Here is a 24,958-nt window from a genome sequence, read left to right as displayed (position 1 = left end):
GGTTGGGGGAAAATATTATTACAATTAAACTACAAATGGAATAGTTACATTTATAAAGTTCTATTGTATTTCTTCTATAATTACAGTAGTAAATCCATAAGAATGACTCCAATGAGTTTACCATAAATATATGAAAAAAAAAAACGGTCTGAAAATTATTTTCTACAATACTAGACCAGTGATATGATGAATAATGAATTTTCATACTATATGATTCCACCTATAACTGTAGGCCCTCAACTCTCAAGAGCAATTGAAACTGTATCTTAAAAATCTCAGACACATCCTTACAAAATTTTTTTAAATTAAAAATTAAAATCTACACTTCAAAATACACTATAAGAAAATTGAGACAAGCCATAAACTAGAAAACATATCTGGAAATCATGTATCTGACAAAGGATTTGTATCTAGAGAATACATAAAGAACTCCTACAATAAGAAGCCAAATACCCAATTAAAAAATGGGCAAATGATCTGAAGACATTTCATAAAATACATAAATGGCCAATACAAGCACATGTAAAGATGTTCAAAATCATTAGTCATTAGGGAAACACAAATTGAAACTATATGAGGTAGCTCATCACGTCCACTAAATAAAAAGGACAAAAACAAGTCTTGATGAGAATGTTGAGAAACAGAACCTTAATATACTGCTGGTGGGAATGTAAAATGAGGTAGCTGCTTTGGAAAACAGTTTGGCAGTTCCTCAGAAAGTTAACATGTAGTTATAGTGTGGGCCAGCAATTTCATTCCTAGGCATATACTCAAGAGAAATTAAAACAGACGTCCACATAAAAATAGTACATGAGTTCATAGCAGGGCAGCCCCGGTGGCGCAGCAGTTTAGCACTGCCTGGGCGTGCTCCTGGAGACCCTGAATCGAGTCCCACATCAGGCTCTCTGCATGGTGCCTGCTTCTCCCTCTGCCTGTGTCTCTGCCTCTCTCTTTCTCGTGTCTCTATGAATAAATAAAATCTTTAAAAAGAAAAGAAAATAGCAGCATTATTCATAATAGCCAAAGAGTAAAAATAACTCCAGTGTCCATCAACTGATGAATAAAATGTATGATATCTATAATGGAATATTATTCACCTATCAAAAATGGGAGTATTGATATATATTACAACATTCATGTACCATGATGATGAACCTTGAACATACTATGCTAAGTGAAAGACGCCAGTCACAAAAGGCCACATATTTTTACTATTCCTTTTATAGGAAAAGTCCAAAAAGGGCAAAATATGGCAGTTACAGAAAGCTGACCAGCAGAGGGCTGGAGGTAGAATGATGATTGACTGCAAATGGCCACAAGGGTACCATTTTGGGGTGACAGGTTCTAACTGGATTGTGGTGATGGCTTTATAACTCCATAGATTTTCTGAAAAATTGCTGATTTGAGAAATTCAAGTTTTTTCTAAATGCTTACATTTCCTCTAGAGTCAAAACTTCAATTTTATTTGAAAACAAAAGCTTTTAAGGAAATGGAACACCTGGGTGGCTCAGTGGTTGAGTGTCTGCCTTTGGCTCAGGGTATGATCCCAGGGTCCTGGGATTGAGTCCTACACTTCAGGCTCCCTGCAGGGAACCTGCTTCTCCCTCTGCCTAGGTCTCTGCCTCTCTCTCTCATGAATAAGTAAAATATTAAAAAAAAAAAAACTTTTAAGAAAAAAAAAAAGGTTCAAAACTGAATGTAGAACCACCTACAGAGACAGTACTAAATGAAAACACTGGGATTACCTTTCCCTTTGCATTTATACCTAATTCAGAAATGGCTCTCCTCAATAGGTTTTAGCTCATATATATGCAAATTGGACACAACTAGTTCTATTAGAGAAATCACCTAATAAGCAAGATAAAAAGAATCTCAACTGGTAGAATCAAAGATGCATAACTGAGCAGTAGAGCAATACTAGTATCAAAATAAAAAGCTTATTCCAAAAAAAAAAAAAAAAAAATACCTGGAAGATAGGCTCTGATAATCCTAGCAGCACCCTCTGAGCATTCGTTGGGCCTAAGAAACGATGAACAAGGGAAGACCAGCCCAAGGAAAAGCGAAATACAATATCCTCTTGAAAATCTGAACATAACTTGTGACAATTTAGGTCATAGCTGAGATCAAATTTCTTGCAAGGAATCAGTGTATGTAGCTTATTTTGTATACCAGTTGGAAGTAATGGCTTCAAATTTTCTAAACAAAACGAAATTATGATAGTTAAGAAACAGTAAATATTTTACATTTTATAAAACACCTAAAGGAAAATAAATCATTTCCCAAGGAAATAAATAAGAAACTACACATGAACTGGTAGGCATAAACATTACCAATGATTTCTTGCTGGGATTGAAGCATTGAAGCGTTGACTTCATTGGTGCACCGATCAGCCAAATTTCTTCCCATACCATCTTCTATATGCTTATTTAATTCCTGTTAACATGGTACATGTATCCATTACTTTTTCTCTAGAACATGTACAAATTTTATGAAAACTTTAAAAATGTAGTAAACACTAAACGATCTTATTCTGGGATGCCTGGGTGGCTCAAGTGGTTGAGCATCTGCCTGTGGCTCAAGGTGTGATCCCGGGGTTCTGGGATCAAGTCCTGCATTGAGCTCCCTGCAGGCAGCCTGCTTCTCCCTCTGCCTGTGTCTCTGTCTCTGCCTGTCTCTCATGAATAAATAAAATCTTAAAAAAAAATAAAAAATAAAACCTTATTCTAAGAGGATCACTTTTCTGTGTACTTTACATACAAGATAATTTACATTTATCACAAGAGTGCATAGGAGATTTAACAGTTCAATCATGTACTGGTTGCCATGAAGACACTAAAATGGCTAAATCACTAAATAAAAATGTAGAAAAAGTGAGGAAACTATCTGAGTCACTTTTAATGACAATTTAACTTACATTTTTATATACTTTCAATACGCTTGGAGTGGGATGAAACTCAGAACAAAATTCATCAACCAAAACAGACAGTCGACAAATTTCATCTGTCATTGCACATGAAACCTGAAAATATGAAGTCAAAAAAAATTAAGATTACTACTCAACCAAATTGTAAAAAACTTAACAAAATGTGGGTAACAGGGATGACATTTTTAGGATTATGAAAAATATTTTCATTCTCAGAAATTTATTTAAAGATTTTATTTTTCAGTAATTCTACACCCAATGTGGGGCTCAATTCACAACCCAAGATCAGGAGTGGCATGCTCTGACCGAGCCAGCCCCTCAATTCCCAGAAATTTTAATCATACGGTCACCAACCCACCTTGTTTGCCACCTCTTCTGTAACCGCCCTGATTTTTTTCTTAACATCCAGTGTTAAAAGGTTCATCTGGTTTCGGATAAAGTCCAGTCTATCAATTTGATCTTCCCTCTCTTCCAATGAATAAACCCTATTGTAGTATGCAGAGGAATTAATTCTCAGGATATATTAAAGTCCCAAAGCAATTAAGCTAGGGCACTCACTTATGTATTGAATCATCTGTTAGCATGATACAGGGAAAAGAAAAAAATGAATCTTGTATTTCAACATCTAAAAGTATTCAAATAATATTTCTTTTATAAAATATTTCATAGATGATCAGATATAAACTACTTTGTCTCTCTGCCCATGTGACTCTGAATCCCCCAAAGAATTAAAAGGATTCTCCAAACACAGATATGAATTGTCACAATAAAAATATTGGCTTCATTTATCACATCTTCTTTGTGCTGTGTTTAGTTCCAATGTCCCGTATTTTTAAATTCAGTAATATTAAGGTCAATGGGTGGACCAAAAACTCACTTTGGCTACTATAATAAAGCAACTGAACTGGAGGAGGTATAAATGACAACACAATCTCATACAGAAATAGTGGATTGGGCCTGAGATCAGACTGAGTTATCACTCTTGTGTTTCATATATTGGAAATGTTCTCATTTTGTATATGATGCATTCCAGCAAAAGTATCAAAATTGCCTAATTTTGTTGCCCACAGATTTAGGTATTTGTTCCCAGTAAGATTTTAATGCATTTAAAATTTCCAATTTAATGTCCTCTTAAGCTCAATCTCTGATGCTTTATATCTTTCCCTTGATTGGCTTAAGCCCACTAACAGTTCAATTAAGGCTTAACATCATTACATGTGTCATATCTAGTAACATTCTCATCTTTAAGTGTACCAAATCTGTGAAAACTACCCTTTTCTTCAACGTTAGCAAATTCATGTATTTATTTTCATCTTTATAAGGCAATAAATGGAATAAGAGTGCAGGACAATGACACATGGGATAGTGCTTACCAAACTGACTTTCTAACTTGCAGGTAATACCACCTTGTTTGTTTACCAGTTGACAAAAAACAAATACAACTGGCATCAAAGAGAGATTTTAAGGTATCAATGTATAAATATATGAAAAATGGGTCATAGGTTAAATTGAACAAAAAAGAGGGTCACCTCTTTTTCAGACCTCTTCAAAAAAATTCCACTTGAAGAAATGGTCCTTCCACTGCTTTAAAGATATTTTAAAACTACAAAACATATTAAAATCACAGCTCAGAATACTGAGATCCAAGGAATGTAAATGATGTATTTAAGGTTGTAGAATAAAGATTTATAATTTCAAATAGTCACTTAAAAACACGCAAGGTTGTTGACTTTAGTGTGAAAGTATTTTAAAAATAACAATTTAAAACCTTAGTCTAAGGAATTTATACTGACACAAACTGACATTTTTATTTTGCAATAAAATGAATTCATACCTTTTCTCTGCTGCTGCCACGTTTATTGAATCCATTATGCTTTTCACAGTATCTAGTATCTGTTTAGCTCTGATAGTGTGCTGTTCAAACTTTGTTTTCACTGCTGACTGCGAGATACACTCCTGCGAGGGGCCCAAGCCATAACACATTACTGTAATTCCATCCAACATTTTCAGGAATTTAAACACAAAAACTTGCTGTTTGTAATGATAACCAAAACATAAATAAGGACAGAAAATAAATGCATGATAAACACAACTTAAAATAAAGGTCAACAAAAAAAACTACAAGAAATCAAAAGTAAAAAGGGCCTTAACAGCAAGTTCGTATCTTTTGTGTAATTTTACACAGTAATGTGCAATGGTTGTTTGACTATTATTTTTAAAAACAAATAGATACAGAGGGTACTGTTTTCATGTTAAAGGTTTCTCTGCTAAAATTACTAATTTTATCTGGACTGCCTTTAAGTTACTTCTGGTCTGTCTTGATTTTTCTCATGCTTACAAAACAGATAACCTAATGAAGTTCTTGACTGAGTTATACATTAGAATCCCAGTTTTAAGAAATTAGCTGAATGATAGGATTCACATAAGGTTAAAGACTTGTACAAGTTAAAACTTGAACTTGAAAAACACTCTTTAGCAATGAACAACCTAAATAATATTTTAGTTTAGAAAAATATCTACAGCTATTTAAAAGATAATCCTGTTATTGGTCCTTGGTCTACAGTCTGCATACAGGTCTGAATGATGCCCTATCTCATTTGTTTCACCTTCAAGCTAATTGTAGCTCATAAACCATTCACAGCTGTACAAATCAGTTTCATAACCAGTGTTTTTAATACAAAAGAATACATTATAATGCATCACATATAGTAATGGATATTTATAAATTATTTGTTTCAATACATGTCCATACAACTTATTTAAAATATTGACTGTGGGGATCCCTGGGTGGCACAGCGGTTTAGCGCCTGCCTTTGGCCCAGGGCACGATCCTGGAGACCCGGGATCGAGTCCCACGTCGGGCTCCCAGTGCATGGAGCCTGCTTCTCCCTCTGCCTCTGTCTCTGCCTCTCTCTCTCTCTGTATGACTATCATAAATAAATAAAAGTTAAAAAAATAAAATAAAATAGACTGTGAATTCATAGCTGAAAGTTCACAGAATTATTACATTAAAACTGTCCTTTCAAAAATAAATAAATAAATAAAACTGTCCTTTCCCTCTTTGTATTAAGTTAAATTCTGCACTGATATGACATCTAAAAACAAGTACAAGTGTTCATAAACAGGAAGGGCTATCTGGTCTTTGAACAATCAAAAAATGCTTCTCTGGGCCACAGCAGCAATAACTATAAGAGGTGTTTTGTAGGAAGCCACATTTATTCCCTGTGATGAATTTTTAAAAATTAGGGATGGTAGGGATCCCTGGGTGGCGCAGCGGTTTAGCTCCTGCCTTTGGCCCAGGGCGCGATCCTGGAGACCCAGGATCGAATCCCACATTGGGCTCCCGGTGCATGGAGCCTGCTTCTCCCTCTGCCTATGTCTCTGCCTCTCTCTCTCGCACTGTGTGCCTATCATAAATAAATAAATAAAAATTAAAAAAAAAAATTAGGGATGTATCCCAACTTTCCATGATTTCCATGAATTTATCTTCTTGAACCTCTTTTCACTGTAACCAGTATAAACTGTGGTAACTATCCTTTGTCACAATAAATGGCTTTCAAACTTTAAAAGGTATTCATTTAATACTATAGTATTTATTATCTTGAAATCGTTAGTATGTTACATATTCAATACACTACTTATATATAACCTATGCTTAGCCTTCACAACTCTAAAATGATTATCTGTTCAATTTAGTTAAGTTAGAAAAAAACTTTTAAAATTTCTTTTGCCATTTTAGCTGTCCTCTGCAGTACTTTGAGGTATAAAAAATAAAGCAGGTTTGCTTCTTTAGCTATAGGACATTATGAGAGTAATTCATTTAGTCAACAGTTCATAAAGCCTTAACTTTAGCCCATTATTTTCTTTCACTGTGTAGCTTAACTTTTTTTCATGGTTAAACTTATTTATACATCACTCAACATCAATAATCCTGAAAAGATCAGTTGTAGAAAAATACAGTAATTCCCTGTTCTGTATTTGCCTACAAAAAAACCACCAATAACTACACAATATTAAAGTATAAACTGCTTATTTTTAACCAAAAGCAAGCTCTGATTTTCTTTAAATAACTTTATCTCATAAACTGACAAATTAATCTCCATAAAAACAATAATAAAAGCATAAAAATATTTTTAAAAGAAAAGAGGTAAAAGAAATTCTATGTTCCTCGATGAAGCAGATCTAGGTATCAGCAATGAAGACCCAAAATTTGTAGATAATAGCACAGTATTAGAGCTAGACCAGAAAGAAAATATTTTCACAAGTTATTAGGCAATGTAGGAGTTATTCCTTGATTTAAAAATATACTATCATGAATAAATATAAAGAAAATAAGCAATCTTCTAGTCAAGAAGTATCCCACACTGATGTTCCCACTGGTCAAAAAATATCAAGTCAACCTATAAAAGAAATACTCAATTCTGAAGCGTGGGAAACTTTAATTTAAATACAGGTTTTTAAAACTGAATTATTTCTCAGAACCCTTACTACACTAATATTAATGTTTATGAACAAAATAGTGAGCAGCAGTTTCCAGACTTACTTTATCAGAACTCTAATTTTCCTTAGGGAGACAAACCGTGAGACTCCTAACTCTGGGAAACAACAAAGGGTTGTGGAAGGGGAGGTAGGAGTGGGGGTTGGGTGATGGGCACTGAGGAAGGCACTTGATAGGACGAGCACTGGGTGTTATATGCTGGCAAATTATAAAAAAAGTATTATGCAGGCACTTAACCACTGAGCCACCAGGCGTCTCTTTTCATTTGTTTTTATTTAAGTGCCTGCCTTTGGCCTGAGCATGATTCCGTGGTCCTGGGATGGAGTCCCACATCAGGCTCCCTGCATGGAGCCTGCTTCTTGCTTCTCTCTCTGCTTGTGTGTCTGCCTCTCTCTCTTTCATGAATATTTCATGAATAAATACAATCTTTGGGGAAAAAATAGAAAAAAAAAAAAAAAAAACAACCCTCTAATTTTCCAAGGAGGTTAAAGTACTATGCCAAATCAATTTAAATGTCATCTTGCCAGAATATCCTATAAACTATCTTAAAACTTATTAAGGATGTAGAACCAAAGCAATAATCACATCTCAGTTAAGATAGTTTTCTAACTTACTAATAATATCTAAAGAAGCCTGCTGGTAGTTAATTATAGTTATAGATTTATAGATACTAGCATTTATGTGTAATTAAGACATAAAATGGCTTTGTCAAATCCTCTTAACAGACCTCAAACACCCAATAACATGATATTCATCATTCCTAACTTATTATTTTGATAGATTTTAAACTGACAGGACAAGTGCAAAAAAACCCATTAACGTACAATAGAACTTCCCCATTTGTTTACCTTTCCTTCTCCCTCGCCATACACGTATGTCTATATTTAGAAATGTACATATATTTTTATACATATTTTTTTCCTGAACAATTTGACAGTTCTTTGCCACCATCACAACTGTACTAATAAATATATTAATGTGGGTCCCTAGAAATGGGGTCATTTTCCTATCCAATAAAAAAAAAATTACTGCATTCACTGGAGCAATACTATTAATGTAACATACAATCCATTTTCAAATTTTACCAGTTGTCCCAGAATGTCCTTTACAACAAATTCACTGACATTTTAGAGAATTATTTTACCTCTTTTTTCATCTTATAACCAAAACGATTAAGAATAGCTAATGGCCAAATATTTGAGCAAAGAAATTTAGATTTCTAAATTATCTTTACATTATACACTTGTTCAAATACAGATTTAAAACATTAAGAAACATATTGACAGGATTAACGCTGATTTTCTTGATTGATTTTAAGATTTAATTTTGAAGCCTTATTTAACTTGGTACTCCAAATGTTCTCACAGTGTTTTGTTCCTTTGGAACCAAATGAATCTCAAAGTTTATGGCAAAGAGTAGACTACTAAAATGCTAACCTTGGTACAACTTTTCACAAAAATCATTTTCTAAGACTCAAAAAAAGATGAATTCTAATAACAAAGACAAAATGTTTATAAAGGGCACATTCTCTGATCACAATACAAAGAAACCAAGAAATAACCAAAAGTTAGATGAAGAGAATCAAAACACCTGATTCTTAACAACTCCTATATTGAATAGGATATGCCAACAACTATAATTAAAAACTATTAAACAATAAAAACCAAACTGGATACCGGAACCCTGGAATATGTCCAAAGTTACATCACAAATTCACAGCCCTAATTTTTTTCCAAAAGAATAAAAAGCAAAACACAATTCCACTTAAAAAAAAAAAAAAAAAAAAAGGAATACAAAAAGCAAAAGAAACTATGTTTAAAGATTAACATAGATTTTAGTGAATAAAAACTAAAAAATTGGGGATCCCTGGGTGGCGCAGCGGTTTAGCGCCTGCCTTTGGCCCAGGGCGCGATCCTGGAGACCCGGGATCAAATCCCACGTCGGGCTCCCGGTGCATGGAGCCTGCTTCTCCCTCTGCCTGTGTCTCTGCCTCTCTCTCTCACTGTGTGCCTATCATAAATAAAATAAAATAAAAATAAATAAAAAAAATTAAAAACTAAAAAATGCTATTTATGAATGGAAAAAGTAACCAAGGGCTAGAGCTACATGTTTGGAGGATAAAGCAGAGCAGTTAAATCACTGGCAAATCCAAATAAGAACAGAAATTAAATGTGTATATATATATAAGAGTGTATGTTTATATAGAAGTGAAAAAGAATATAGAACTTTAAAAAATGAACAGTTTGGGGATGCCTGGGTGGCTCAGGAGATAAGCGTATGCCTTTGGCTCAGGGTATGATCCTAGAGTCCCGGGATCGAGTCCCACATCGGGCTCCCTGCATGGAGCCTGCTTTTCCTTCTGCCTATGTCTCTGCTTCTCTCTGTCTGATGAATAAATAAATGAAAATCTTTAAAAAAAATACATAAAATAAAAATGAACAGTTTTATCCAACAAAATTACAGGAAGTCATAAATTATCGAAATTGATTTAAGAAGTAACAAATTTCAGCTCTGGAAAAAAGCTGAATAGAGTTGTCAATGTAATCATCAAAAAATGCTTTGGCAACCAAGACAAGGCTTTTTTTTTTGCCTATCTGATTACATCTTTAGGTAAGTTCAAATTAATTTCTAGCTGATTCTCTTATTAAATCTATCATACTTTTAATTCAAAATTTCAAACTCTATATAAAGTCTGACATTCTCCATAACTTTATGTAAAAGCTCTTGCACAGTTTTTTCCATACATAATTTTTAGACTCCCAAAGAACTATTACAATAAAAAACTGCCAAGTTTCTTCTAAAAACATTAAAAACAGTAATTCCTAGATCTGATTAGTGCAATCACATGGGGAGCTTTGTATATATACACGTATATACGGATTGCTAGGTTCAATCTAGCCCCATTGGATCAGTCTCTGGGATAATTCAGTAGTCTGCAGTTCTCTAAAGCACCTCATGTGATTCTCATGATCAGCCAAGGTTTAGGAGCCAGTGCTCTACAGCACAGCTTCTATTTCTTCTCATTCCCACTTCTTCAAGGAGATATTCTGTCTGGGTAGCAGGAACCAATATGAAACAGGTTATAAATGTGTAACAGAACAGTATGATTTGGTAGGAGAAATCAATGACAAATATCTAAACACACACATAGAAAGAACGAAAGAAAGAAAAGGTCAATAAATAAGACAAAGGGAGACAGAACAATAGATCCTCTCCCAATATTTTCTCCATGGATGAAATAATTGATAAAGAATGAGGAGGGCACTGCATCTCTTTGTATAGGCAAAAGGGAAAGAATATAAACAATAGTCTGACTGGCACTTCACGTAATCTATGGTTTAGCTTGGGACAGCATATGCTAATATCCCAGGGGCCTCTGACTTTAGAGTGATCTTACCAAGATAGCCTCTAACGGGCTTCCCTTCTTTAAATACTTTGTCATCACCTACTTAATAGTCTATCTCCAACTCTCCAAATTAAAGATAGGGGATAGTGAGCAAATGTTTAATTTAAAAAATTCTGCCAAGTACATTCAACATTTATGTCCTTATTACTAAAGCTATTCTGACTTCTAAGGAAGAATAATTACAGAAAGAAATGTTTTCAGTTTTGAAGTCTTCGTGTTCATTCATGGGTGAAGAGGGAATATGCAATATAAGCAGAGCTAGATTAAACTGGGCTAAATAAGAGTTTGTAAATTAACATATAAAGAACTCTTCAAACATAGGATGAGTTTTAATGTCTCTGAATGAAATACCTACACCAAAATATAAGGAAGTATGCTTCCTTCCCAATGCTGCAAATACATGAGCTATTTATGTGCCCTAACAGTACCTACGGGATTCCTAAAGCACAGGATACCCTATATCCTAATTAATTTGTATTCATTTGTTTAGGATATTTGACATAAAATGTAGAGAATAAACAGGTGACAATACAGTTTAAAATGTAATAAACTTCTGTCAAATGACATTAACTACATTCCATATCTATAAATAGTATGGTACAAAAGAAAAAGACAATCATCTTCACTTTGCTCTATTACCCAAATCTACACTTGATCTTAGCCAAAAGGCAGAGAAGCAATTTATTACCCATTCTAATAGCAATTACATTTATTTAATCTTACCTCATATTACTGAAGAGAATTCCACTCATTGCACAACACATGCAATATTAGAAAATAGTTTCTCATTTAAATACAACTACGTAAGAAAAAATAAGAAATTACAATCTTTAATTCTCAATTCTTACAGATCATCCATTTTGCAGGGACTTCCTTTCTTCAAACTTGTTTCACTTGCTGTGGCAGTAACTACACTAAATAACAGCAAGCAAAGGTTATTTGACAAAAGAAATAATGGAAACAGAAGATTATCATCATTCTCCAACCAATGCTAGGGTTTTATATTACTCAATGCATTCACAAAATTCCTACCTCAAAGATTTGTTCAAAATTCTGAAACTCCTGTAATCTTGCCTGGAATCCTTCGGCAAGTGCCCCACCTGTAATATTTAGGTCAAGAGTTTATACAAGATAAGATTTCTAGCACATTATTTCTACAATTGTACTTGTATTTCAAAAGACAATCCAATCTATAATAATACATACCACCTTCTGGCATCCCCTGTGCTTTCTGCTTTCTAGCACTAAGAACTTCCTTTGCTGAAACAAAGAAAATACGATTCTGTGCCTCTAACGGATCCACAACTTTAAGTTCCTCCACCAAGAAATGCAGACATCTCTCCATGTGCTGTCTGCGTACCTAGAGAAAACAGTGTACTGAAATAATTCTAGTAATTAAACAATTATAACTGATAGCTACAGACTTATACTAAACGCCATTTATAGTGATATCATAAGTAGTAGTTTCCATATACTTAAGTCCAAAAATTCTAATAAATGAAGTCTGATACTTGTTGACAGGATACTGACTTACATGACTATTTGACCAAAAAGGTAGCATGCAAGTAACAATCAGACTGGGTGGCATTTCCTTATGCTTATTTACCAAATTATTTATTTATTCATTTATTCATTCATTCATTCATGAGAGACACAGAGAGAGAGGCAAAGACATAGGCAGAGGGAGAAGCAGGCTCCATGCAGGAAACCTGATGTGAGACTCAATCTCGGGACCCCAGGATCATGCCCTGATTAGGGCTTAATCCTGATTTGGGATTAGAGTTGCAACGTTAGGTTTAAGATCAGCACTTTGGTATTAATGTTAGGACTAAGAGGGGAGCCTAAAAAAATAATTAAAAAAAAAAAGAGGGGAGCCTGGCTGGCTCAGGGGGGTATGTGACTCTTAATCTCAGGGTTGTGAGTCCAAGCCCCACGTGGGTATAGAGATTAAATAAAACTTTAAAAAAAATAAAAATTAAAAAGAAAATTAGGACTAAGCATTAGAAACTAGTTAGGGTTTAGTACTAGACTTTAGCATTGTGGCTGTGGTGAGATCTTTATCTTAAGACTTAATAAAAAATTAAGCTGGGGACACCTTAGTGGCTCAGTGACTGAGTGCCTTCAGTTCAGGGTGTTATCCCGGGGACCTAGGATCAAGTCCCGCATCAGGCTTACTGCAGGGAGCCTGCTTCTCCCTCTGCTTGTGTGTGTCTCTCATGAATAAATAAAAAACTAAAAAAAAAAAAAAAAAAAAATATTTAAGCTAAGCAGGAATGGAAAATAAAACAATCTGTGGATGATATTTCCTAATTCTGATGATTAAATGAGACTTCAATTTGAAAGAGGATAATCTCAATCTGTTTGGGAGTATAAACTGGTACAAGCACTTTAGAAACTCTTTGGCTGTGTTTACTAAAACAACATATTCTTTACCTATAATCCAGCAATTCTACTGCTAGATATATACTCACAGATTACTGATCTCTGCAGTACTGACATTTTGAGTCAGATAAATCTTTGGTTGGGAGGGATGTTCTGTGTTATGGGACTTTTAATAGCACCCCTAGCCTCTACCCAACAGATGCCAGCGGCATACTCTTAAGAGTTGTGATGACTAAAAGTATCTTCAGACATTGCCAAATACTCCTGGGGATCAAATCTGCCCAATCCCTCATGTTGAAAAACCACTGATATACACCACACCCAACAGAAATACATACCCATGTGCACCAAAGAGACATATGTAAGAATATGTACAGCAGCACCTGAATAACAGCTAAATATAGGAAGTTTACCCAAATGCCCAACACTGGCAGAATGAATAAGTGAAATATACTTACTCATATAAGCTAAAATACTACACAGTAATGACAACGCACTTCAACAATGCACAAGGGTATGGATGCATATCACAAATGTAACGTTGAGCAAAAGAAATCTGACATAAAAGTAGATACTACAGGATTCCATTACATAAAGTTGAACAACCAAAAAATTAATCAAGGGTGTTAGAAGTCATGGTAAGCGCTCATCCCCGTGAGGGAGGACAGACTGGAACGGGGAGCTGGGAATGTTCTGCTTCTTGACTGGATCTTAACAGAGGTTCGTTCAGTTTGTAAAACTCACACTTATGATTTGCACACTTCCTGTTATACTTCAATAAAAAATTACAACAGTTTCAAGATCTAAATGATTAAATAAATAAATGATTAGATAGCACATCTGTAACCATTTTCCGAAGCAGCTTAATATTCTAGTCTCTATCACATATCCACTTCAGGTTTTTTTTTGTTTGTTTGTTTGTTTTTTTATGATAGTCAGAGAGAGAGAGAGTGAGAGAGGCAGAGACACAGGCAGAGGGAGAAGCAGGCTCCATGCACCGGGAGCCCGACGTGGGATTCGATCCCCGGTCTCCAGGATCACGCCCTGGGCCAAAGGCAGGCGCTAAACCGCTGCGCCACCCAGGGATCCCCCACTTCAGGTTTTAATTAGTCTTTTCCAAAGTAAAAGAACAGCTACTTGTGATGTTCCATAAGATACACTGTTTTCTCAGATAACAATGTACATGACTCTTTCACAACTTAAAAGAAAAAAAATAATAACTTACGTCTTCCATATATTCTGGCTCTGATGCAGAGGCATCCCAACGATTATTCAAAATGAAAATATTAGGCTTGGAAAGTCGCTCATTTACCTTGTGAAAAAACTGCTTTTCCTAAAAAACATCAAATACCCAAGAGTATGTTCACTTTAAACAGCTATTTTATATTTACATTTATAATTGAAGATCTAACCTAAAAGTCTGAACCATTTAGACAATAGTGATTAATCCCCATTGATAAAGAATCCCAAAGCACTCTGAACATTTGGCTTCTCAAAGATGTGAAAATTAAATTACAAGAAGGCAAAACTGAAGATTTTCCTGATCCTGCCATGAGTTTTTTCTGAAATTCAGTTTAACAAATATTTATGTCTCTACTTTTGGCAGAACACAATAGATACTACTGGATATGACAGTAGTCCATATTTTCAAAAAGCTACCTCAAATCTTTAAGATTTAGACTAAGTAAATTAATAACAATGTAAGACCTATATATATCATAATAACAGAGAAAGCTATGTGCCCTAAATGCTATAGATACATGCTGTGCTTATTCAAAGGAAAGAGACACTGTATCTATTTGGAATTAGGAAAAGCTCCATAAAGAAAGAAGTGGTGATTTAAAAAAAAAAAAAAAAAGAAAGAAGTGGTGATAAAGATATGCTTAAAAGTACTGGTAATGGCCTTCTGAAAGATGAGAAGTTGGGAGTGAGGGAAGAATTGTGGGCAAAGAATAGCATCAACAAAGACTCAGAAATCAGAATGTACATCAAAGCTTGTTTATCATTATCAAAATAATGGGCATTATTCTAACAAAGATTTTTTTTTCTTAAGATTTTAAACATTTATGTTTCTTGTATAATCTGACATAAACAACTGTCTGTGTTGTTGCAGCAGCCTGGTCCATGTGATATAGATCTTACTGTACAAAAACTAGTAACACAGTGACAAAACAGAGCTCTTGCTGGTAACACCTAGGTTATAATGGTGTTTAGCCATTTATATGTTTATGAGGGATAACAACTTTAAAAAATCATACCATAGTTTTGCATATTGGAGATCTATAAATTCTGGAGTTTATTTAGGATGAGTCTGGCTCTAGACACATAAATCTAATCTATTAAGTTTGACAGCAGCTTAGAATGCACACAAGTAAGGTGGAACCTAGAATGTACAAAAGTAAAGCTGGGAAAGGTTGACAAAACTAGAAGTATGAAAAGCTTTGTCTGCCAGATGTGAGGGGTAGGGGAAGGGTAGGAGGGGGGGAGTGTTAAACTTTATTCAAAAGACTTAAATCATCATCCTAACAATTCTGGTGCCCATTCCTTCTGAAACTGGCAAATAACCACAATCAATGTCAACAACACACACGTATCACACCCTGAAGTTAAAGATTCACTAGAAGCTAGAGCCATCAAACCCTAGATTCCCAATAATACTTAAGACACCAGAATCAGCTCTTCTGGTCCGACTGAAACACAAACTCCTTTGTTCACCCTTGATATTAGAGGTTCTTTCTAATCCATGATTTGGACTTTCCTCACTTTTCAGAGTTAACAGACACTATCTCATTTCCTACCAAACATAACAATATGATTAAATCCTACCGTGTTCATTAGTGTTGATTCAGAGTTTGCAACCAAAACGAAGACATCAGCATCTAAGCAAAACTTGTCAATCCAGCTATCCAGCTCTGTAGTGACATCTGTACCTGGACTAATGGAAATAAGATAAAATTATATTTTTTTTAAAATGTATTTTATAATAGTTTTTTAAAATTTTCATTGTAGAAAAAATGTGTAACTTTTATGAACTGAAGTCTAAAGGACAGGATTTCTACTGGTTTTCAGCACAAAGCCTATGAGATTTATCTTCTCACCTATAAGAGTACTTGTGTCAAGCTGAGTCTGTTTTACATACTTCTATATTTATTCTGCTGACAAAGAACTCCCAGAGCCTATCCATTTGAAAACAAATGCTAAAAAAGTTTATTTACTAAAAACAAATAATCTTGTGATGTTTGATAAGGAAATGGTCAATATTTGATCTTTTAAATCTTTATGCTTTGGAAGGGTGAAAATATATAACCAAAATCAAAAGTGCAAGCAGCTATGTCCAGTACAACTCAAAATACTTAAGTACTCATGAGCATAAATAATAAAATACCCTATGCTAAGACCTAGGTTTAATATACCATCTTACTATAAAATTATAGTGCAGCTGTCTACACACTGGCTTAATGTACCCCATGATAACGTGGCAAGATGAGAGGCAAGGGTCAAGGACATAGTCTGGCCATGAAATAAAGCAAAATTAAAAGCCCATCACCAAAACCAAAATGGTTTCCACAAAACACTGAAATTTTAACTGAAGAAAACAAAAGAGCATACCAAAATTTTGAAAAATCATTTAACTACCTTTTTTAGTTAAGGACATTGCTTAGCATTATCATTTTACTTAGCACTGATGTAGTAAAAAAACATGTAATAATAAATATCCAATTAATTCTTGAACAATGAAAGGCTATGTAAATTGCCCAGTAAAGTTACTTTGGGAAATTTGGTCTCAAACATAAATTTATTAGTAGGGAGCCTGGGAGGCTCAGTCAATTAAGCGTTGGACTCGGTTGGACTCAGCTCAGGTTGTGATCTTAAACCCTCCATCAGACTCCATATTCAATGCCAAGTTGGCTTGAGATTTTCTCCCTCTCCCTGTGCACTTGTGCACTAGCAAATAAAATCTTAAAAAAAAAAAAATTTATCACTAGTTAAAAAAATTTACCTAATCAGTGTTACCTATCTAGTTATCTAGAATTAGACAATCTCCAAGGCACACCTATTTATCTAAACTACAGTCAATCTAGAGGAGGGAAAAAAAGTTCTTTTCTAATATAATTAGACTAAGAAACTGGTACTTTATGTAATAGTGTAAAAAACAAAAACCTACACTTTTTTGTTCCTTAATCTAGCAAATGAGAACAAAGCAGCAACTGTTACGTATTATATGCTAAAGCACGCAGTATTATTCTATCAAATAAACCTTTATGAGGAGAAAATACAATTCATATGTAATTTTACCTGTCTACTAAAACCAGGTCATCTCTCAAGAGGGCACATTTTGCCTTTGGCCAAAATACATGTACAAGGCAGCCAGCTTTCAAGTCTTTGTCCATATGAAGGGCATGGGCCAGCTGATTGACTGTCTAAAGTGGAAGGGAAAGAAAAAACAAACTCTGCTTGTATTAAAACTCAGTAAAAAATTAAAAAATCTATGATTTAATACATTTATTTTTGCAAAACATGTACAAAAAAACAGAACTTTAAATAATTTGAAATAAAACCATCTCAGCAATCTTGAAAAGCTGAGTTTTAGAAACCAAGTGTGTGTGTGTGTGGGGGGGGGGGGCGGACCTTAAAACAGTTTACTCATCCATTCTGCAAAAATAATCAGAGCTGGTAACATTCTAAATGCCCAATAAACTCTGGCAATGGAATCCAAAGTAACACCTGAAATTGATATTGTACGTATGAGAACAAATTTATATTAGGAGAAAGAAGGTAATCAAATTGCACGTGTGAAGCCATTTTGTTTACAAAATACAGAGAAACATACATTTAACTCTATACCACAAGGGTTTCCACTAGTTTTAGGAAGCATGTGAATTTGGAGTTTCTTTTTGCCCATTTGTATTTTCTGTTCCTTCTAAAATCTACCGCTTAGTAAGGGGTGAAAACAGAAGAAACACTTACTAAAATAGGTTTTAAAATACCAGACTAATAAGATGAAAACAATACAAGAAGAGCTCAATGCGTATTCTTTTAATAAGATTTTTCTCAGTAGGTAGTTACTCACATAAGCCTGTCAGACATCAAGGACTATGCCTTCTCTTTCTATTTGAATTCACTAAAATATTTCTATTTCTCCAGATAATTTCTGACATATGCTAATTTATTAACATATTACTTTAATACCTTCACATATGTGTTATATATACAGTAAATACAAAGTGCTTAATATAAAAGTAATATTCAAGGAAAGGACACCAGTACACATACAAATGAACTGTAGAGGTATCAATTTTTAAAGGGCAACATCCATTTTCAAATGGGCATGATAGTCCTGATTAAGGTTGAAGTGAATCTCCATAGTGACACTGTTAGCTAGATTTTATTTTTGCTTGCTTTCATAAACTTTTTGATAGAATTATAAATTTGTACTAAAATCTTGATGTCTGGTCTATAACATTAAGGTAATAAAAGCACCTATCTGACAGAGTTGTGGTGAGGTTTGAGTTACTACAGGCACTTAGAATACTGCCTGGTACTTAGAAAGCGTACAATGAAATATTAGCTGTTAATGTTGCAGTTCTTTTACTAAGTAAACTAGTGTAGCACGAGACTCAAAGTCCGTACCTTAAAGCAGACTACTACTTGAGGTCAACAATTTAAATTTTGGAGTAGGGGAGAGGAGTGAAAAGGCACGAAGGAAGAGGACTGGAAGTAGAGATCACCGACCAAGAAAAAGGAGAGAATACTTTAAAATATCATAGTACATTTTACTTTGAGGATCTAAAGCCACAGGTAGTTTGAAACATCATCTCCTTTATTAGTTCCTCATAACTAATCTGAAGGATATTACTACAGATTGAGTTACCTGAGCTAAATCAAACAGCAAACTCAGAGAACAGGAATTAGACTCGTGGATTCAACTGTTTTGCAAAAACTAAAATGGCATGGATATTTAAACACCGAATTTTTCCATTTGTGGGAGAGATTTTAAGAGAAAGTGGGGGAAAAAAGACAAGAGAAAGTGAAGATATTGAGAAACACCTTTTTTCCCTCTTTTGGCTAAAGGAACCTAGTGGCACTAAATTTAAGAAATTTTTGAAAGGAAAAAAGAAATTTTTGAAAGGTAGGGAATTGTCATTGGCCTTTATCTGATAAAACTATTTCATTTATTCATAAAACGTCCTCACTAAATATTCCAAAAATAAAATAGTTTCTAAAGGCACAGACGTAAGTCAAAAACATTCCAGGGCCCAATTTTTTAAGCGAAGTTTTCTTTCAAAAAATGAAATTAGATTTGAGATTAAACACTCAATGTTTAATAGCACTTCAATGTTATTTTCACTGGGGACATTATTTTTTAAATGTAATAAACTGGGCAGCCCCAGTGGCACAGCGGTTTAGCGCCGCCTGCAGCCCAGGGAGTGATCCTGGAGACCTGGGATTGAGTTCCATGTCGGGCTCCCTACATGGACCCCGCTTCTCCCTCTGCCTCTGTCTCTCTCTCTGTGTATCTCTATGAATAAATAAAAAAAACTTTAAAAAAATAAAAATAAATGTAATAAACTTTTAACTCTAAGGACAAGTTTTATCCTTCTAAGAAGGTATGCTTTAAAGTATATCCTAATAATTTAGCTCTGAAGCAAAAAAAATTTAGAGTATTCAAAATATTAGTGATGGCTTTAAAGCTACAAATAGAAACATTAATGGTTCTTCTACTTCTAGCAATACAAACATCTGACAGAATTCTTTTTTAAAAGGAACAAGGACATTATTTCAAGAACATTATGAGGCTAACAAAGATTATACCTTCACACTCTTTTTTTCATCTGATCCTTCTGTCATAAGATAGGCTTTATCTCCATCAGTTCCTTCAACACTCAGGAAGCAATTGGTTGTATGGCCAATCCCACTAGGAAGAACTTTATCCCACAACATTGCATTGATAACAGAGCTCTTCCCACTGCTTGTCCTAAAGAATGAATATATAAAATCATAAAGACAAAACAGTAAAAACCTTGTTCTTTCACTGGGTCTAAGGACAACTTTCTTAGAATTCAAACTTTGTTTACATTTCATCAGATTGCACTTTTTACAAAAGTTGCCAACTTGGTTTACACAAATATCAGGAATGTACACATTTCTGAAAAATAGAGGAAAACAAATCCTACCTCCCCATAAAGCTATTCTTGCCTTTTTTATCTTTCTTGCTTCTTGTGGCAATTTGAAATCACAGCCGCAGATTTTTCCCATGATGAGATGTGGTCTACTGTCCTCATGTCCTTAAATCTTAATTCCATCTTTTTCACATTCAAAGCAATTACCTATTTCTCCTTATCAAATAGGACAACTGAGTCATCATCTCACCAGGAGGCCTCTTCCTTCTCATTCCCACTCCACCCTAATCTTATTAGGGCCTATTTATGCACCTACCTCATACTAGACTCTGTAAGGCCCTGTAAGGTCAAGCAGGAGAAGTAGACCAAAAAAAACCCCTATGACACCCAGCTTTGTGGAAAAAATTAAGGGTATAAACAGGGCACTTTAGAATAAAGTAACTGAGAAAGAATACTTTAGACAAAGCAGTCAGGGAAGGTTAATGAGATTGTTAACATTTAGAATGAGATCTGAAGAGTGAAAAAGAACCAGACATAGATAAAACAAGATAAAGGAAATTCTAAATATAGGAAATTGCAAGTGCTAAAAAAAAAAAACCCATAAGAAGGGCTTAAAAGGCCTATAACGTTAGTTTAGTAAGTAAATGCTTCCGTTGATACACAGCACATGATATTTGAGCAAACAGGCATGGACCTAGTCATCTGTCTTTGCATCCCTAGGGCCCACCAGAGTGTAGAGTACACAGGAAGTTAACAATTGATTCTTAAATGAATATATGAGCTGTAGCAGAGATCACTCTACCACTCCAGACAGTTATGTTAACAAATGGCACTTCCTATTCTCCCTCTAGAAATCACAGGGCTGAGAATCCTTTTGGAAGGGACACCTGATAATTAAGAGAAACTGAAAAAATCACAAATTATGCATATCATTTATCTATATTTCAAGTCTTAGAACTGGCTAAGAAACCAATTCTTAGAGATGAGCATCTTTCAAAAGTATAAATATGGGTGACCTTTAGAAACCTTCATTTTATACCTAGAGCTAAAATGAACAAATGCTTTTCATGCTAATAGCTTTAGCATTTAAGAAAGGGAGAAACTCTTGGGGCAGAGGGGGAGGACCATCACTTGCTGAAAAATCAGAAACAAAAGTTGGGGGATATGACAGGAAAGCTGATTACTGGAAACTACCCTTAAGAGAAATAAAAAAGGATTACCTGCCAAAAAATGCCACTTTCATATGTCTCCGAGACAGCACCTCACCAATGATGGAAAGCTTGTTTTTATAACCCTGTATTTCTATCAAATCATCTTCAGTAGCTATTTGATCAAGTTCTGGATTCCTGTATGTTGCTACAAAATTAAAATGGTGTTAGAAAAAGTGATAAAAAATGAGTATTAAATTGATTATACAATAGAATATCTAAGACTATGCACGTATTTTGGCTTTGCTCTATATTCACATGGCCATTTGAAAAGTAAAAATGCCACAGTTATCTGAATATTTGGTAAAAGGTGAATGCCTTGTTCCATAAGGGGGTCGTAAGAATCCTGCCCCCAAAATTTCAAAATTATTAAAAAATTACAGGGGCTATCCTCAAGCTAAAAATCTGGTGAGGTACGGTTAGGAAGGACAAGAAAAAATGTTTGACTCTACTAACCTACCGAATGTTTCCCCACTGTCACTTTAGAAGTTTACAGAATCCCTCCCTTTTCACTGTACCATTAATAGTCATGTGATATTAAGAACCAGAAAAGATTTCAAGTTGCCTCCAAAGTAGTATTTCCCCAGTAAGATATTCCTCACCAACACAGTCTGAGCAGTTACACTCCCTTTTGCCCTTTCCCCACCACATTCCAGCCTCATTTGAGAAGATAAGATAGGTCTGCGATCTAAGCTGACTGCTGACTCGGGGAGGAGATAATGTATAATGGCTTAAATGTGGGCTGCCTGATTTTTTAGTCCGGGCATTAACTGATCACAAGCATGATGCTTAAATTTTCTGTGCCTTGGTTTCACCTTTAAAATAACTGCAATTAAAATCTGTCCCAGCGTGGATATGAGGATTACATGCATAATTAACGAAGTGCTTAGTGCTATCGTTCATACAACCATTTATTTCTTAGGTTATTAATACCATTTAGTCTTCCTCCGTCGGAAGGCAGAAATGGGTTTTATTTGTTAGGGCATCTCTCCTGGAATATACTGCAATGCCTTATATACTGAACGCGTTACACTGAATGCATAAGTTCAGTAACTACGGGTGAAAGGATAAAGCCCCTGCATATATTTTCAACCTTATTATTTTTAAGACTTGGAGAAACTAACCTTCAACAAAATGGGATCCTTCAGTAACAAACTCCAGTAACTGGTCAAAGATTGCAGTAATTGCCCTCTTAGCCAGCACAAAGTGCTTCAGTGGAGAAGCAGATTCTGCCATTGTTACTGGGGGAAGAAAATTAAAGTTAGAAAAGCACGAATTAGGGGTGCCTGGGTGGCACAGATGGTTGGGCATCTGACTCTTGGTTCCCACTCAGGTTCTGATTTCAGGGTCCTGAAATCCAGCCCGGAGTCAGGCTCCATGCTCAGGGGGAAATCTGCTTAAGATTCTTCCTCTTGGGGGCAGCCCAGGTGGCTGAGCGGTTTAGCGCCGCCTTCCGCCCAGGGCGTGATCCTGGAGACCCAGGGTGGAGTCCCACGTCGGGCTCCCTGCATGGAGCCTGCTTCTTCTGCCTGTGTCTCTGTGTCTCCCATGAATAAATAAAATCTTAAAAAGAAAAAAAAAAAAAAGATTCTTCCTCTCCCTGCCCTTAAAATTAAAAAAAAAAAAAGTTGAAAAAAGAAAAGCACAAGTTAGACTGTATGATAAAGACATGCAAATTAATGACAGCTGCCTGCCAAATTAACTCCCCAGTGAAATAAACTTAAACGGCCAACATACTTTCAGATAATTGTTTTTTGAGAAGTGTTTTAGACGGGCAATTAAAGACAACTTTTCCGGTGGTACTCCATTAAAATAAGTCAACTCTATTGGACAAAATCCTGTTTGCAATTTCTACTTTATCTTCCTTTGGTGAAGATGAAACTCATCGTGGCAAACTGCGACAGCACAGGACGCTTAAGAACTGGGTCAGCGAGCAGAAGCAAGTTCGCCAAGAAGTTTCTCAACCTGGAGCTCTAGTGGGTGGAGGTGCATACAGAGACTGAGGAAATAAAGTTCCAGGATCATCATGTTAATACCGAAGTTTAAAAAGGAAAGTAGTTCTCATCCGAACAAATAAGCAGACAAGGCTTGAGGCGAGAATTAACGCTTCCAGCCAAAGTGCCAAGAACTTTAAAGAATGTTAAGTTTAGGGGGAAAAAATTATTTTCTGGCAACTTCTCATGGAAAAGACACCCCCCCCCCCAAAAAAAAACGATTACACGCCAGTCTACACCCGGTGCGTACGCATGTGGCATGGAGCGGAGCGGTCATTAAAAAAGGCCGAGCCTTTCGGAGTGTCAGGAAAGGACTCGGTGAACGAGCCGGGTGGGAAGAGCAGGGTGAGGGCAAGGGCCCGGCTGGACCGAGTGTGGGCACCTACCCACCTTGGGGACAGGCCTCTGCCGCCCGGCGCCGGAGCCCCCCCGCAGAGCCAGGGACCCGACCCACCGCCGCCCCGGCTGCGCCAGCCCCGCCGCACAGGCTCCTCAGCCTCGGGGCTCCGGCCTCGCGGGCTCCGCGGGCTCGACCCCGCCGCCGGCCGGGCTCGCACACCGGCTCGGAGCTCCTTTCCCGGAGCGCCGCGGCGGCGCCTCGTCACAGAACTCCTGCGCACGACTGCCCCCCCGCCCCCGCCCCCGGCCGCACGAAGGTCACCCCGAGCGAAGCGAACCGGCCCGCGGCCGACGCAGCGAGCACTCACACCGTCCCGGCTCCGACCCGTCACCCGGCAACCGCAGGCCAGCCTCAGCCTTCTGGCCTCCTCATCCTCCCGGGAGACGCTGGGAAGCAGGGAGGAGGTGGGAGGAGCGCCAAGGGGGCGGTCACTTCCGGTTTCTTCTCCGCCCCGAGCTTGTTTGGCTCCGTGGCCGGAAGTGCGTCTACGCCGACCTCCATTTTTCTTAAGGGCAGGAGGCCGGTTGACCCTCGGGAAAGCTACTGGGATGCGGTTGCGTCCATCGCTTACGTCTGCCTCCCGTCTCTTCGCCCATCACAGTCTCCAGACGTTTGCCTGGTTTAGGCATAGTTAGCTCCCACTTTAGTGAGAGAGATCTTAAAAGGAGGTGGGGTGAAGTGGGATGAGGTGGGGTTAGGGCTGCCAGACAAAAGGGATTTCTGTTTGCCCCACGATCCCCAGTAAAGGAGAACCTTTTGGCCGCTCCACTATCTTCTGTTGTGCGATTGGCTTCCTGGGATTGGAGTACAGCCCTGTGTGTGCGCGCGTGTGCGCTCGTTGAATTACTTTAGAGCGAGACTTAGGAAAATGATACATTGTTGAGTGTTCTTCGAACTTTATACTTCTAGGACCTGTGAATCTTGCTAACCTGCGCATTCTGATTCTTTGGGTCGGAGATGAGGCCTGAGAGCGTGCATTTCTAGCATCCTTGAAGAGCTGCTGCTGCTGCTGTTCTGTACGTGGCT

General features: G+C 36.4%; 1 protein-coding gene across 3 annotated transcripts in view; it reads right to left on the bottom strand.

Moving 5' to 3' along the window:
• MFN1 (mitofusin 1) overlaps nucleotides 1-24,395 on the bottom strand; it is a 32,035-nt gene extending 7,640 nt beyond the window's left edge. The window contains exons 1-15 of one of the 3 annotated variants that reach the window (XM_049105765.1): nucleotides 24,240-24,355; nucleotides 23,276-23,537; nucleotides 22,663-22,779; nucleotides 21,551-21,686; nucleotides 20,023-20,185; nucleotides 17,506-17,630; nucleotides 16,036-16,144; nucleotides 14,435-14,542; nucleotides 12,034-12,187; nucleotides 11,860-11,927; nucleotides 4,758-4,879; nucleotides 3,282-3,408; nucleotides 2,915-3,019; nucleotides 2,331-2,433; nucleotides 1,967-2,196 (exon numbers count right to left, since the gene is read on the bottom strand). In XM_049105765.1, the coding sequence (XP_048961722.1) occupies nucleotides 1,967-2,196; nucleotides 2,331-2,433; nucleotides 2,915-3,019; nucleotides 3,282-3,408; nucleotides 4,758-4,879; nucleotides 11,860-11,927; nucleotides 12,034-12,187; nucleotides 14,435-14,542; nucleotides 16,036-16,144; nucleotides 17,506-17,630; nucleotides 20,023-20,185; nucleotides 21,551-21,686; nucleotides 22,663-22,774 (1,662 nt within the window). In that variant the 5' untranslated portion in view covers nucleotides 22,775-22,779; nucleotides 23,276-23,537; nucleotides 24,240-24,355. Of the gene's footprint in view, nucleotides 1-1,966; nucleotides 2,197-2,330; nucleotides 2,434-2,914; nucleotides 3,020-3,281; nucleotides 3,409-4,757; nucleotides 4,880-11,859; nucleotides 11,928-12,033; nucleotides 12,188-14,434; nucleotides 14,543-16,035; nucleotides 16,145-17,505; nucleotides 17,631-20,022; nucleotides 20,186-21,550; nucleotides 21,687-22,662; nucleotides 22,780-23,275; nucleotides 23,538-23,922; nucleotides 23,942-24,239 lie in introns of those variants that run through there. The other 2 variants (XM_035710221.2, XM_025451469.3) reach the window with 2 other exon arrangements.
• Between the last annotated feature and the right edge of the window lie 563 nt (nucleotides 24,396-24,958).

Source organism: Canis lupus, chromosome 34 (genome assembly GCF_003254725.2).
Source record: "Canis lupus dingo isolate Sandy chromosome 34, ASM325472v2, whole genome shotgun sequence".
In the NCBI taxonomy this organism is placed as follows: Eukaryota; Metazoa; Chordata; class Mammalia; order Carnivora; family Canidae; genus Canis; species Canis lupus.
This window is presented reverse-complemented; position numbering and strand designations above follow the sequence as displayed.